At 36.2% G+C, this 14,254-nt stretch overlaps 1 protein-coding gene across 1 annotated transcript in view; it reads right to left on the bottom strand.

Moving 5' to 3' along the window:
- NPHP3 (nephrocystin 3) overlaps positions 1-14,254 on the bottom strand; it is a 64,655-nt gene that overhangs the window by 14,607 nt on the left and 35,794 nt on the right. Inside the window, exons 15-24 of the mRNA XM_006165547.3 lie at positions 13,556-13,653; positions 12,159-12,261; positions 11,064-11,146; positions 9,500-9,638; positions 6,413-6,577; positions 4,962-5,056; positions 4,264-4,386; positions 2,218-2,407; positions 1,799-2,040; positions 759-834 (exon numbers count right to left, since the gene is read on the bottom strand). Of these exons, the coding sequence (XP_006165609.1) occupies positions 759-834; positions 1,799-2,040; positions 2,218-2,407; positions 4,264-4,386; positions 4,962-5,056; positions 6,413-6,577; positions 9,500-9,638; positions 11,064-11,146; positions 12,159-12,261; positions 13,556-13,653 (1,314 nt within the window). The remainder of the gene's footprint in view (positions 1-758; positions 835-1,798; positions 2,041-2,217; positions 2,408-4,263; positions 4,387-4,961; positions 5,057-6,412; positions 6,578-9,499; positions 9,639-11,063; positions 11,147-12,158; positions 12,262-13,555; positions 13,654-14,254) is intronic.

The following is a 14,254-nucleotide window of genomic DNA, read 5'->3' as shown; positions in this document are numbered from 1 at the left end:
ACTCACGCCGGGCGCGTGTGCGTGCGTGCCCAAGATCCCGAGAGGAGAATGGAGAAGGGATTGCGGCGTGACCATCCCCCCTGGGGGGTGATTTCTTGCTTTCTGTCTCTATGTCTCTCTCTGTCTGGCGAGCGCACGCGCCCTACAGTGAAAATCTCTCCAAAAAAAAAAAAAATTTCTTTGTAAAATGTTAAATTTATTTTATTATCTTTTCTAACCCTTTAAGAATCTAGCTTTAAATTCCATTTCTCAAAGTCAAACCTTCAAATAAACTTTATAATTCTTTTTTTCTTTTTTTAGGTTTTGCCAGAGTGCACATGCACTTGCCAGGAGACATGGTGAGAAATCAACTCCTGGGGAAAATGGCTATGCCACAGTCCCTTCTCCTCCATTCTTCTCTTGTGATTCTGGGTACGCAAACACACATGCCCAGTATGAGTTTTCAAGCTGCCAGGTCCAGAACTTAAGCTGTGGTTAGCCATGTCGGAGCCTAACACCTTAACCATCAGGACACCACCTGGTCCCATGATTCTACTTTTTAAAAGTATTAATATACTAAATTTTATTCCTCAGCAATATTAATATGTTAACATTTATTATAAATTAAAAAGAAAATGTTAGTAAACAGTTTTCTAGAAGTCACTTTAAAATCTAAAGCTCTTAAATGTGTGAAGTTTATATACTTATAATATTCAGAGATGCTCTTTTTTTTTTTCTTCTTTGATTCAAAATAGAACACAAAAGAAATCTCTCATTACCAAGTTGCCTTTTCTCCTTGTAGCTTTCTGACGAATTTTAAAGGATTTTTTCCTAAAATGTTCAGCTTGTTCGTATCTTTAAAAAAAAAAGAATAAATTAAACATATTCAAAGTATCCTACTTCAGTAAAATGAAAACCCTCCTTTCAAAGTGTAAAACCTTTTTCAGCTATTCAATACAGCATTATTCTAGAAGGAAGTCATAGAGAATTAAAAATCACAAAACAAAATATGATGAAAAAAATCTAATCCTCTAAGTAGCTGGTATTTAACTAGTTTAGCTCATTCTGAATCTCTGAGGGCAACTTAAGTAAATGAAAACCCCAAATTTTAGTTTATTATACCATCTTTTTCTGTATACATTTTTTTTTGCCAAATATAAATGTGAAGTTCACACAAAATCTGTATAAAATGGACTTCTTGAAGCTAAATGAAAAAAGTTTCAATAAGTATCACTTACAATGGTACAAAAAATAATTTCTGATAGAGGAAGAGATGCCATTAGGTGGGTACCTAATAGATAGACACTTCATTGTACCAGAGATTGACAAATTTTTCCATAAAGGACTAGATAATTAATTTTTCAGGGTTTATGAGTCATGTGGTCTCTGTCACGATCAAGGGATCTGTCAATGAAGCATGGTGGCAAGCACAGATAATCTAGAAATGAAAAAAATTTTGCTGTGTTCCAATAAATTCTTATTTACCCAACAGGGCCTGCTTGGCTTGTGAGCAATGGCTTGCTGGCCTGTATTAGTGAAGCACTCATTATTATAAAACTAATCATGAGCTAGATTCAAACCCAAGACTCCATGACTAAAATCCTAAATCTTTCATGCATCTCCAAATAGCGATGAAACTTGTACTTCTAATTTTCTCTGTTTACCACATGAAGACCCAGACCAACAAATATTATTTGAACGTGATGCATAAAATAAGGAAAAGAACACAGCCACAAAGAAAACCCTACCGCCACATAAGTACATTAAAAAACCATAACTCCCTTTCAAAAAATCAGAGTATTACTGATCTATCTCTTACTTATTTTGTTTCTGGTACAAAGTTGCAAGTGCCTCAAGCTCACGAGCAGTATGTGGATGGTCTGCACCATAAGCGTTTTCTGAAATTTCCAGTGCCTGTTTGTAGAGTTGTTCTGCATTGCCAAACTTCTTCCACTGCACATACACACTTGCTAGTTGGTGCAGTGACTGGGCTACTCTTGGGTGATCTGGATCTAAAGCTGTTTCTCGAATTTCTAGAGACCTCTGCAAAGGCACCACAGCCTGGGAGGGTAAAAAAGGAAAAGGCCAGTTAAAGTGAGTTAAATGATGTAAGACTTGTCATCTGACTGGATAGCAAAGATCTTAGCACGATAAATGAAAGCTGCGGAACTCCTTGGAAGAAGGAGAGAAGAGTAAACATGAAAAACCCACACTGTCTCAACTTCCCTGAGCAGTTACCTGACTAAGAAGGCCTAGATCCTTGAGAAATCGTCCCAGGGTTTCATAAAGATCAGCTAAACAAATCATGTCTTCCTCGCCGTCACAGTTTTTCTCATACTGCTTCAGTGAATCAAAGTATTCTGTTGCCATTGCACTTTTGTCTTTGCCGACAAACTGCCAATAACTCAGCAACTCAGCAAAGTGTCCTCTGTGTCAACAAATAATGGTAATTTCATAAACACAAACTTTAAAGTCTACTAAAGAATGAAAATGCCAGAATTCACGTCAAGTCACTGAATTTCTTAGTAGTCAGGTGTAGTACGGCTCAGACCGCCATCCCGCTGCCTCCTAGTTGTGCGATCTTGAGCAGAATGGGGACACCAAGACCATCTGCCTCGGTGCCAATATAAAGAGGTTATGGAGCATACTAGGTACTCCATAGTGCTGTTACTCATATGATCATAGTTACTCACCAAAGGCAACCTAAATGAATCCTTCTTATGAGAAGTTTCATGATACATAGTTAATGGCTGAGTTCACCCCCCAAAATTTTATTACATGATGGAAATTAGAACAGAGAAAAATTAATAAAAGACAGGTAAACAGTCATAGAGTATCTGTTTTGTATTCCTTAAATCAAGGAATTGTATGATAAAAATAAACTTATTTGCTTTTAGATGATATTAAGTAGAATGGGAAAGCTGGGAACTAAAGAACAAATCTGAGTTAAAGGAGTCATGAAAAATCAGAACGGAGATCAGAAATAATTTAAAAGGTACAACAAAGACACTTGAGGGAAGTCACTCAGGAGAAACAGATAATATAGCTATTTTAAGAGAATGTCTAAATTTCTAAGGGAGGGAGAAAAATTCCTCACGAGGTTTAGGGAGTCCAAAGTTTGGCTCGTAAAAAGACCATTTTGCTACTGTGTTTACCAAACTTGAAACACACCAAAAGAGATAACTAGAATACATTTATAAATTTCTGTGAATTCAACACCAGTCAGTCTGTTTGGATTCCAGAGCCTGGTTTGAAGGCTACGCTTTAGGATACCTGGAGGCCCCGATAAGCAGGCATCATGAACTACCTCTCTGGGTCATTTAGATTTAGGCCTGCTTATATGCAAGCATAAGATATAAAGTTGTCCCAAGACCATCCCAGCTCTGATTCTTCCTTTATGCGGTTTGCAAGAGGGTGTGAACATTTGCCAGAGAGAGAGAGAAGAAAAAGAAGAGAGAAAATGAAAAAGTACCCTGCATGAGGGATGGTCACTTTGCAATCCCATCTCCTCCATTTCTCTCTCCTATTGGGATTCTGCAAACACATGCACATGTGTCCCGAGTGTTTTCACAAGTTGCAGGTTTATGACTCAAACTGCTCTGTCAATCAAGTGAGATTCTGCTACCATAACCACCATGCCACAGGCTGGCCCCCAACTCTAATTTTATGAAGCAGCAATACCACATTGTTTTTTCTTGGATAAACCAGATCTCAAGCAATTTGGAAAGTATCTTAAAATTTTTCCCACTCTGCTGGGATCAACAGTACAGTGACAGTTAAGGTGCTAGACTCCCACATGGCCAACCACAGTTTGCATCTTGGATCCAGAAGCTTGAAAATCACACCAACGCATATGTGTGCATGCCCAAAATCCTGAGAGGAAAATGGAGAAAGGACTGCAATGTGGCCATACCCTCTGGGGGGTGATATTTCACGTTCTCTCTCTCTGGTGAGCACACATGCTCTGGCAAAAACAATTTAAGGTTAGAGTTAGGGCTAGGGTTTATCTGTATTTCTGGGACCACTGAAACTGGACTAATTCATAATGTCATTTTTTAAAAAAGAATTATTTTATTTTGTTTATTTTTTATTATTATTCAATTTGACCAGAGAGTGACAGAGAGAAAGTGAGAAGGCAAGCCACCAGGTCCAGGATTTGAACCAGAGTAGGCCACGGGAGAGTCTAGCACCTTAACCACCATGCCACCTGCTGGCCTCAATGTCATCTTTTTTTCTTGTTATATCTGTCTTCTGGGGAAAGTTGTTCTATTATAAGTTTATTACCTTTTATAAAGATTTTGGGACACGAAGAGATTGAGAAGGCAATCATGCAACTTCTGTTTACTTCCCTGCTGCTGAAAAAGCCAAGGTAGTTCGTCTGCACTTCTCCAAGTCACTCTGTCTTGACTATTGGAACAGGGGACACAATACCAATAGCACTGTCAACAGTGACATTGCTTCAAAAGGGCTTCAGACAAATATTAAAGGGAGAAGAATATATTCAACATGTATCTCTTGAAACTTTACTAATCAAACTATGAAAATAAATTCAGTGATATTCAGACTATTAACCAAATACTAGAGGTATTATTTTCTAAATTTGAAGTATTAAAAAAAAGAACCCTCAATGAACCCAAATAAAATACATAAATACGTGCACATATATTTTACACAATTTAACTGGAATAAAATTAATTCTGCATTGATTTCATTTAAGTTTAACTTTTAGCAAAATGTTAAATCATTGGCAGTCATAGCATTTTTCTAGGTTTTCCTATGCAAAAATGCATCATGACTTGCCCCAAAACCCAATATTAAAAGTTTTACTTACAAAATATTTTGTTTTACATTAACAGAATAATATTATTTCATCTTTTTGGTAATAAATTTTTATCCTTTAAGTTGTAAGACAAGAATGAGTGAGAACACAAAGATAGAGTTTTTTGGATAAACTGGGAGAACAACATGGATATTTACAATACCTTAGCTGCAAGGTGAAATAGTTGACTAGCTTCTGCCTATGTGAAGAAATGACAGTGGGATCTTCCATGTACTCGAGTCTCACTGTTTCCCATGCCTAGGGAGAAAGAGAAAAATTATTTCATTCTATTTGCTGTAAATCACTGTACTCAAACAATAAATTTGCAACAAAAAAGTACAATGATCTCAATAACTGTATAACAGAAATTACATTAGAATATTAAAATTCAGAATATATTTGTGTGATAAACTGATAACAGAATAAGAACTCCTCTTCTAGAGCCAGCATGGCATCACGGCAGTAGTGTACCACTCAGCAATGCTGGATCCATATCGAAGAGCAGGAGTCTGGTTCCGGGGTACCCCACACCCAGGTTCATGAGTATGCTTGTCTTCCTGGCCAGCTGGGAAGACTGGTAGGGAGGACTGAAGCATGAGACCCTGTTGAGGATGCTTGTCTTTCTTGCTTTGTCTCATTCTCATGGAGAAAACATAAATCAACTTTGGGAAAACAAAACCAAACAAAAACACCCGTTCTAATGTTTAAAAATCATAACACAATTTAACTCAAACAATTAATACATTAAGATATTAGAAATAGGAGGTGAAAAGTTACTGAAGAGTAAATCATATTCAAGCCATACACAATATAGGAAAAAGATGTCTGTGAAATTACAGTCACTTCACATCTACAAACATAATACGACGTATTCAAATGGAAGACTTCATTTGCATTTATGTACATGTGAAAGTCAACCATGGCATTGAAGATGAAAAGAATCGTATTAGTCAACAGCTCCTAAGGATTTACTACTATGTGCTAGACATCATGTTTAATACGGCACCAGGACTAACAATCATCTTAATTCATTTTCTTCATGATCCCAAGTTGAGATGTAAAAGTCTGCCTAAGGCTGAGAAAACTTGTCCAGGGATAGACAAATATTAAACAGGGAGAGGTGGATTGTGAAAAGGGGCTGACTACCCTACTGAGTCCAAGCTCTTAATACAAAGATAATATCCCTCTCATATCTTTTTTTGGTCTTTTCTAACTAGCTTTTTTTTCTTCTTAATTTTTAAAATGTTATTGTGATAAGTATACATAACATGAGATCTATCCTCTTAATACATTTTTAAGTATACAATTCAGCATTGTTAACTATAAAAACAAGATTGTATAGCAGCTCTTTAAAATTTATTCATCTTACAGGAATCAGTATTACTTTAAAAAGTGATCATTTAAAGTAACAGCTGCCTCAAAAAGGTAAGCGGTTTAGTCAGATTTTTTAGATCAAGTCTAAAGCATTGGGAAAAAAACCTATGAGGTCAAATTTAGACTTACATTTTGTCTAATAACTGAAACATCTAAAATAACATAGCATAATATACCAAGGAATGACAGAGTGACATTTTTAAGTAAAAAATCTTATGTAGATCTTAAAATAACATTTACCTGTAGATGCTGAAACCTGAGCAAACCACAACCGTAAGTCAACAAACACATCTTGTATAAACTGTGAATAAGTGAGATCAAGACAATCCAGGACATTTCAGGAAAGAGTTCCATCAGTTCTGATTCACTCACACCATTGTGACTAACATTGATGAGGCAAAGAATCTAGATAGGAAAAAAATTAACAATAATTATAAAGCACCTCTGTAGCCAAAATGATCAAAATTTACATAATTGGTTTACACTAATTAACTTTGGCTTAAGCTAATTAACAAATAACTTAATAAACCAACAAACAGATGTCTTAAAACATGTTGTCCGGGACCAGCAGTTAGCGTAACGGCTATGTCGCTGGACTCCCATGTAGTCGACCGCAGTTCTAGTCCCAGACCTGGTGACTTGAGACTCATGCCGGCCACGTGTGAGTGTCTGCCCAAGATCCCGAGAGGAGAATGGAGGAGAAGGGATTGTGGCATGGCCATCCTCCCGGGGAGGGGGGAGGGATTTCTCGCTTTCTGTCTCTCTGTCTGGCAAGTGCACGTACCCTATAGCAAAAACTTCTCAAAAAACAAAAACAAAAACACTATGTTGTCCAAAAGGCATTAACTGAAAATAAGATAGTGTACATATAAAATGTAGCACACTAAGGGAACACACATATAGAAAAAAGTTTATTGAAAATTTAAAGTGTAGGAAGTGTTGGGGCCAGCAGTTGGTGTAATGGTTACATTTCTAGAGTCCCACATAATCCACTGCAGCTCAATTCCTGGACCTGGCAGCTTAAAACACATGCCACATGCATATGCGTGCATGCCCAAAATCCCGAGAGGAGAATGGAAGTGAAGGAATTGCAGTGTGGCCATCTGCCCTAGAGGAGTGATTTCTCACTTTTTTGTCTCTCTGTTCTTAGTGAGTGCACATGTATAGCAAAAATCTCTCTAAAACAAAACAAACAAAAGTCTAGGAAATGTTATTGAAAATAATGACAAGAATTCCAATTATGAGAAGACAATGTAAGAAAATAGCATGCTTACTACAAACATTTATGACTATAAGACAGTATATACAAAATTTTAAAAAAGAATACTTTTAACAGCATAGTTGAGCTCACAAAATAGAAAGAAATTGTCAGATGCCAAAAATGAGTAAGAAACTGAAAAATCAGAGGGCTAAGTGCTGGAGCTGTTGCCCCTAGGGGAAGTGGAGATAGAGGGCAGGCAGAAGTTCCAATTACTTAAGGAGATGAAAGGAGATCCCTTAGCCACAGGAGGTAAGCAGTTCTAATTATCAATAGAATGTTTGCAAACACCAGGACCTTGAAAAGGCTGTACCCTCAGCAAAGGTGTGCATGAGAAAAACAATTGCTCACAGACATAGAGAAAGCTTATAGGGTTGGGGTGGGATAAGACAAAACTCCAGAAATCACAAAGGTGAAAAATTAACATAAACTAAATCCATGTTCAAACTCTTAAGAGTTCTGCAAGGTTGCTAGAAATAATAAATATAATATAAAATAAATATTAAATATTAAATATTAAATATTAAAAATCAAAACTGGGGGCCAGCAGTTGGCATAATGGCTATGTCGCTGGACTCCCACGTAGTCGACTGCGGTTCGAGTCCCGGACCCAAGTGGCTTATACTCACTCTGGGTGCATGTGCATGCATGCCCAAGATCCCGAGAGGAGAATGGAAGAGAAGGGATTGTGGCATGGCCATCCCCCCTGAGGGGTGATTTCTCACATTATATTATAATAAATTAATAATATGTGTCAAGGACTTTTTATGGGGAAGATAAAACATTATTGAAAGACATCTTCAAAAGATGACAAATAATGGAGAGTTATTTAGCTTTCCATGGAGGGAAAGATTTTTATGACAATTCTCCCTAATTTAATCTTTAAATTCAGTATGATTACAGTTAACATTCCAAAATGAGTTTCCATGAGTTTAAGCCAGCTCAAAAAACATATAAGGAAAATTAACCAAGATATGTTTGAAAAATAATAATAAAAGAGAATTTGCTCAACCAATTGTCAGAGCTTACTTTACAGTTCTAATAACTGAGATAATGTGATACTGGCAAAGAATAGAGAAAATTGGAACAGAAGAGCAAAAACACCTTGATACTGGAACTTGACTTTTGTCAGGTGGCATTACAGATCAGTAGAAATAATGTACTATTGAGCAAAAAGAACAATTCACTATATGACAAAAGATTTAAAACATAGATTCCTTCCTTATACAATACACAAAAATAAACCAACATTACTTAAGTACTTACACATGAGGAATAAAACTGTACATGGGGACCAGCAGTTAGCGTAATGGCTATGTCGCTGGACTCCCACGTAGTCGACCGCGGTTCGCATCCTGGACCGGGTGGCTTAAAACTCACGCCAGGCACGTGTGTGTGCGTGCCCAAGATCCCGAGAGGAGAATGGAGGAGAAGGGATTGCGGTGTGGCCATCCCCCCTGGGGGGTGATTTCTCACTTTCTGTCTGTCTCTCTCTCTGTCTGGCAAGCACATAAGCTCTATAGTAAAAACCTCTCAAAAAAAAAAAAAAAAAAAAACTGTACATGAACACTTCTATGATACCAGAGGAGTTTTTAAAGATACAACAGGCAGAAACCATGAAGGCAACTGTTGGATAAATTTGATCTCATGAAAATAAAACTTTGTATAATGAATAACACCATCGAGTAAAAAGACAAGAAACTGAGAAAATCCATTTGTTTCTATGTTCCCTAACAAATGACTTGTATCTAGTATGTAGAACATTTAAGAACTCTTACAGATCACTAAGAAAAAGATAAACAATGAAATTTTAAATGGGAAATTTTTAAAATTTGAACCAGTAATTCATATATGAGGAACCAAAGATAGCCAATAAACATGAAAAGATAGTAATGTTGATCAGAAAAATGCAAATTTCCACAAGCATATTATAGAAATTGGCATTCTTACATATGCCTGAAACATATTGAAGCACGATAAAAGAATTGTTTTATAAAAGAATTTGTATTCACCTCACACACACAAACAAGACAAACCAATCCTCCTTTTGTACGTTTATTGCACCATACCTGTTTCATTAGTTCTTTATCCACATCGTTTGCCATGGATTCCTGGATAGAGCGCAGAACAAGTCTATATAATGAGACAGTATCTTGACACTGGAAACATTGATGAAGGATTTTATCTAAATTGTCTATTCTCCCAGTGCTGTTGGGATTGAAAATAGATTTAATTTCTTACAGACTGCCAACATCTGTGAAAAATTTAGGGTGGATGAAAACAATGTGATCTCTATATTTTGTGCTGTAATTCGTAATAGGAATTCAATAAGAAATGATACAGGAAAATGGTAGTTTTACGGGCTGTTAGAGTAATTGAGTTCATTTTAGTATGTCGTTTAATTCAACTCAATAAACATACATTGAAATTACTAGATGTCAAGCAATGACTATGGATTAAGGAACATAAAAATGAGTAAGCCATGGTTCTTATCTGTCAGAAGCATGCCACCTTCATACAGGAAGGAAGTAATGATAAGTACTGTTAATTAGCCATGCAAAATTAAATCTGTGTAGAGTCACAGATTTTATTACATCAGGCAACTAAAAAAAATCAGTAAATACATCTTATTTACCAGTAGTTTCTTTTCAAAATATAAAGAAAAAATAAATAAATGGCCCTTAGTCCCTTTTAGAGTAGACATTTTCAATAAACATTATGAAATGTATAGAAAATGACTCATACTCTTGAATTGTACTTATTGGACTGCTGATGTTCATGGAGGCTTAAGACATTGCCACAGCTCTACAAGTGGGAAAGCTCGGTGGCAATATTATGGGCAATTTGAAGGTTTACAAGATTTTTTCATTTCAAATTTGGTGCTCAAGATGAGAATGTGGAACTAAGAGACAAGAGTACCAGATTCAGTATCTGGAAACAAGTTGTGCTAGGATTACTATCTATTGTGATATTAAAAAAAAAAAAAAGGATTAATCTTCTTTACCTCTGATAAAGAATAGACAAAGTAAAGTGAATCTATACTAAACTGGAAACGAAAGTAGTAAAATATCCTACTGGTTAAGAGTACATTAACAGGATAAGGCTGTACTGAAAAATACAGGTAGTGAAACTTGTTAATGCTCATCTAAATAAAGATTACCATGAATATCTAACACAGAGGAACTATTTTGCAATGAAAAGTTTCTCAGGAGTTCAGAACAGAGACAATTAAAAAATTCCTACCTACCAATATTCAAGGACAGCCGAAATAATATTCTTACACCTCAGGTGTTTAATCACTTTCCCAAAACTAGGGGCCCCAAGCAGGTGATAATGAACACTAATCAGTGGGCCCCAAGCGAGGGCAAAGATGGCCTTCTGTCACAATCCCCTAGTAGGAAAAGGGTTAGTGTGATGAAAATTAGACAACCCCATCAACAAGTTCTAGTTGTTCACAGGCTACTCAGTCTTCTGAGGTAAATCACATTCTCACGGAATGTTTGTATCACTTAGAACAAAGTCTGAGTGGCCCATGAGACATTGTATTATCAGTTCTGCATTTCAGAGGGTGAAGAAGGTATCTGCAGCAAACACAAGACATACAGAAGATCATATAAAGGAACCACCACTTACCATGCAACCATTTTGCTGAAAAGGGTGACATAAAGGGCATTGCAGGTGGTAGCAGAACGACAGTGTCGTTCAAGCTTCTTCTCCTGCACCAGTGCACCCAAATATAAAAAAAAAAAAAAAAAAATTGAACAAAATATAAAACCACCCTGGAATTAAGCAGTCTTTACTACCACCATCAGCAAATATCCCAGCAGCAGAAATAGCACAGTTCCTGAGATCTCATCAGTAACATTACATCGTCAGCCTTCAAACTGCAGACCACACACATATCCAATATGAAAATGCTTTTTTGCTTTTAAAATGCCTGCTTAAAATTATAAAGTAAATCTTAAAACCAAAACTTTGGTTTTTGGTTTTTTTTTTTTTTCCGTCTTTCATACCTGTCCGTTTAAGAGAAAAACGCATTTACCAAAGTAATTACTAGACTGCAATTTTACTTGTAACAACACAGCTCCTGTATTTAATTTTAAGTTTAATAAAAAATCTGAGGAGGGGGGCAACAGGTAGCATGGTGGTTAAGGTGCTAAATTCCAAATGGTCAACTCTGTGGTTCAAGTCTTGGACCCTGTGGCTTGAAATATGTACCAGGTGCATGTCCACACATTCCCCAAATCCCAGGAGGATAATGAAGGAGAAGGGATTGTAGTGTGACCATTCCCCCTAAGGAGGTATTTCTCACTTTCCTTCTTTCTCTGCACTCTCACTGTCTCTCTTTGGTGAGCACAGCATATATTCCATGGCAAAAAAAAAAAAAAATACACACACACAGATATATACAGATATATATACTTAGGTTTTCATTTTAGGGCTTATGGGCTCACTAGAGAAAGACAGAGAGAGAAGGAAAGTGAGCAATCACCCCCAGGGGGCATGGCCATGCTGAAATTCCTTTTTCTCTGTTCTCCTCTCAGGATTTTGGGCACACATGCACATATACTGGTGTATTTTTCAAGCCACAGTGTCTGAAACTCAAATTGTGCAGTCAGCCATGTGGGATCCAGTGCCTTAACTACCACACTACCTGCTGGCCTCTAATGAAAGATGTTTATAGGAAAGCTAATAGCCAACAATGGATAACAACAAAACTAAGCTTACCTGCTCTTTATTTAATTTAATGTCTACAGAGAGGCACTCTGCAATTATAATAGATTTTGCATCTGTTGAGTTTAAAGGATCAAGATGAAGGGTTGGCCATAACCTTTCATTTAAAGAGAAGAAAGAATTAAATTCTAATAATATAACGAGATCTGTAATCTACTGATAACACAAGTTAAAACTCATTATGAGAAATAATATTTTATATTGTCTTTATAAAATAAGCCAAATTAATCTCTGTTAATCATACTAAATAATACCAACTTATTTCAATCAAAAATGTGTATCAGTACCTTCATCAATTATTTACAACAAAGAGTATTATAAAGTAAACACAAATTCATTAGAAAACTAAATGATAGAACATTTCTACTCCTAAATTCTCTGCCATCAGCAAAATTAAATATAAGTACTAGTGACAAAAGGGAGAGGTGTAAGACACAATGTTTGACCACAATTCCTTATAGTGCAGCTGGAATGTAATGATTACTACATGCATTCTCAATGTAGTAGTGAAAAATCATTTCTTGGGGGAAAGAGGAAATTATTTTCGCATATATAAAATACAAATACACCACATATCGTTTTACATACATAAACTGAAATATGGTAATATATATGGCTATAAAATTTCTGGTGGGAGGAGCAACCAGAAAGAATGTCCAAAAATGCTCCTTAAAGGAGACAAAAAATAGGTTGAAACTCTTAGTTTGAAACTGCCCTAGGGAACTTAATTGCTGAACTCTTTTTTTGAGGACTGTTAAAGTGAACGTGCACTATAAGATAACAGGCGTCTATGCATTATTCCTGGCCTAGCCTTCTCTCCCTGTCTTCCTCACTCATGAAGTTAGCTGCCTATCTGACATCATTCCTTGGCAAAAATGGGTAACTCAAACTACCCATGTTCAAAAACCAAACTTGCCACCATTCCCCAAAAAATCTACCTGTCTTTTCCTATTTTCAGTTCATGAAACCATAGTTTACTTAATTTTTCAAGTCAGGAGTATTACTAGCTTGCTTTCCCTTAAATCTCAGAGCAGACCTAACCTTCTCCCAATTCTATAGATCGCATCCTCTCCTGGAACTTACCTACTTCTCCCCACCTTCAGTGCCACTTCTATAGAAAACATATAAAACAGCAAAGCATATCAATAACCTTTTCTCTGTTTGTACTTGAAACATCTAATAATCTAAACAAACAATATATTTAATTGACACAAAAATGAAGTTATTTATTGATGATAATGTATAGGGTGATGTCTTTGTCTTGCCTGAGATGCACTTTATTTGTTATGGGAAAAACCATGCTGTATACTGTAAAGGTGTGCAGTGAGTAAATGTAAATAATAAATATAAATAAATAAAAGAAAAAAAAAGAATTAAATATAGCATCCTACCTCCAGGCTGGCGGGCATGTTTCGACATTCACAGAAACAATGACTCGTACATTCACTGGCAGTGGATCTATTAGCCACTTCATGTGTTTTTCAACTTGCTTAAAAATATGAAAACAAAATTCAATCTACTATTAGCTAATAGCAGCTCCTCAAATACAATGAAATGCTAATAAAGTTTCCCTTTTTTATAATTAAGAATAAAAATCTTATTTTTGGATGATTTTTCTTAAAATTTTAAAGGAACAAGTGACTAAACATTTTACTCCCAATTTGAGTTCTGGACACTTAAGGAGATATCAAGGTCCTAACACTACATCGAAGCCAACAGTCTTTTCTTATCTGTGTAAGTTTAGTTGGTCTTTCCCAAAGGACACTAGTATTTACTGGTCTACAGTATTTTTTGTTCACATGATTTCTCCCTAGAAATTAAGCAGGTAGCATGGTAGTTAAGGCATCGGACTCCCACAGCTCAAGCCCAAGACCTGGATGCTTGAAAATTGTGGCGGGCATGTATTTGTGCATGCCCAAAATCCTAAGAGCGGTGAATGGAGGAGGGGGAATTGTGGTATGACCATTCCCATGGGGAGTGATTTTTCTCTCTCTCACTCTCCAGCAAGTGCACGTACCCTACAGCCAAAACTTAAAAAAAAAAAAAAAAAAAAAAAAAAAAAAAAGAAAGAAAAAAAAAAAAAAAAAAGA

This window comes from Tupaia chinensis, unplaced genomic scaffold (genome assembly GCF_000334495.1).
Source record: "Tupaia chinensis unplaced genomic scaffold, TupChi_1.0 Scaffold143952_1, whole genome shotgun sequence".
NCBI lineage: Eukaryota > Metazoa > Chordata > Mammalia > Scandentia > Tupaiidae > Tupaia > Tupaia belangeri.
Note: the sequence above shows the minus strand (reverse complement) of the source record. Positions and strands in the feature narration are given on the sequence as shown.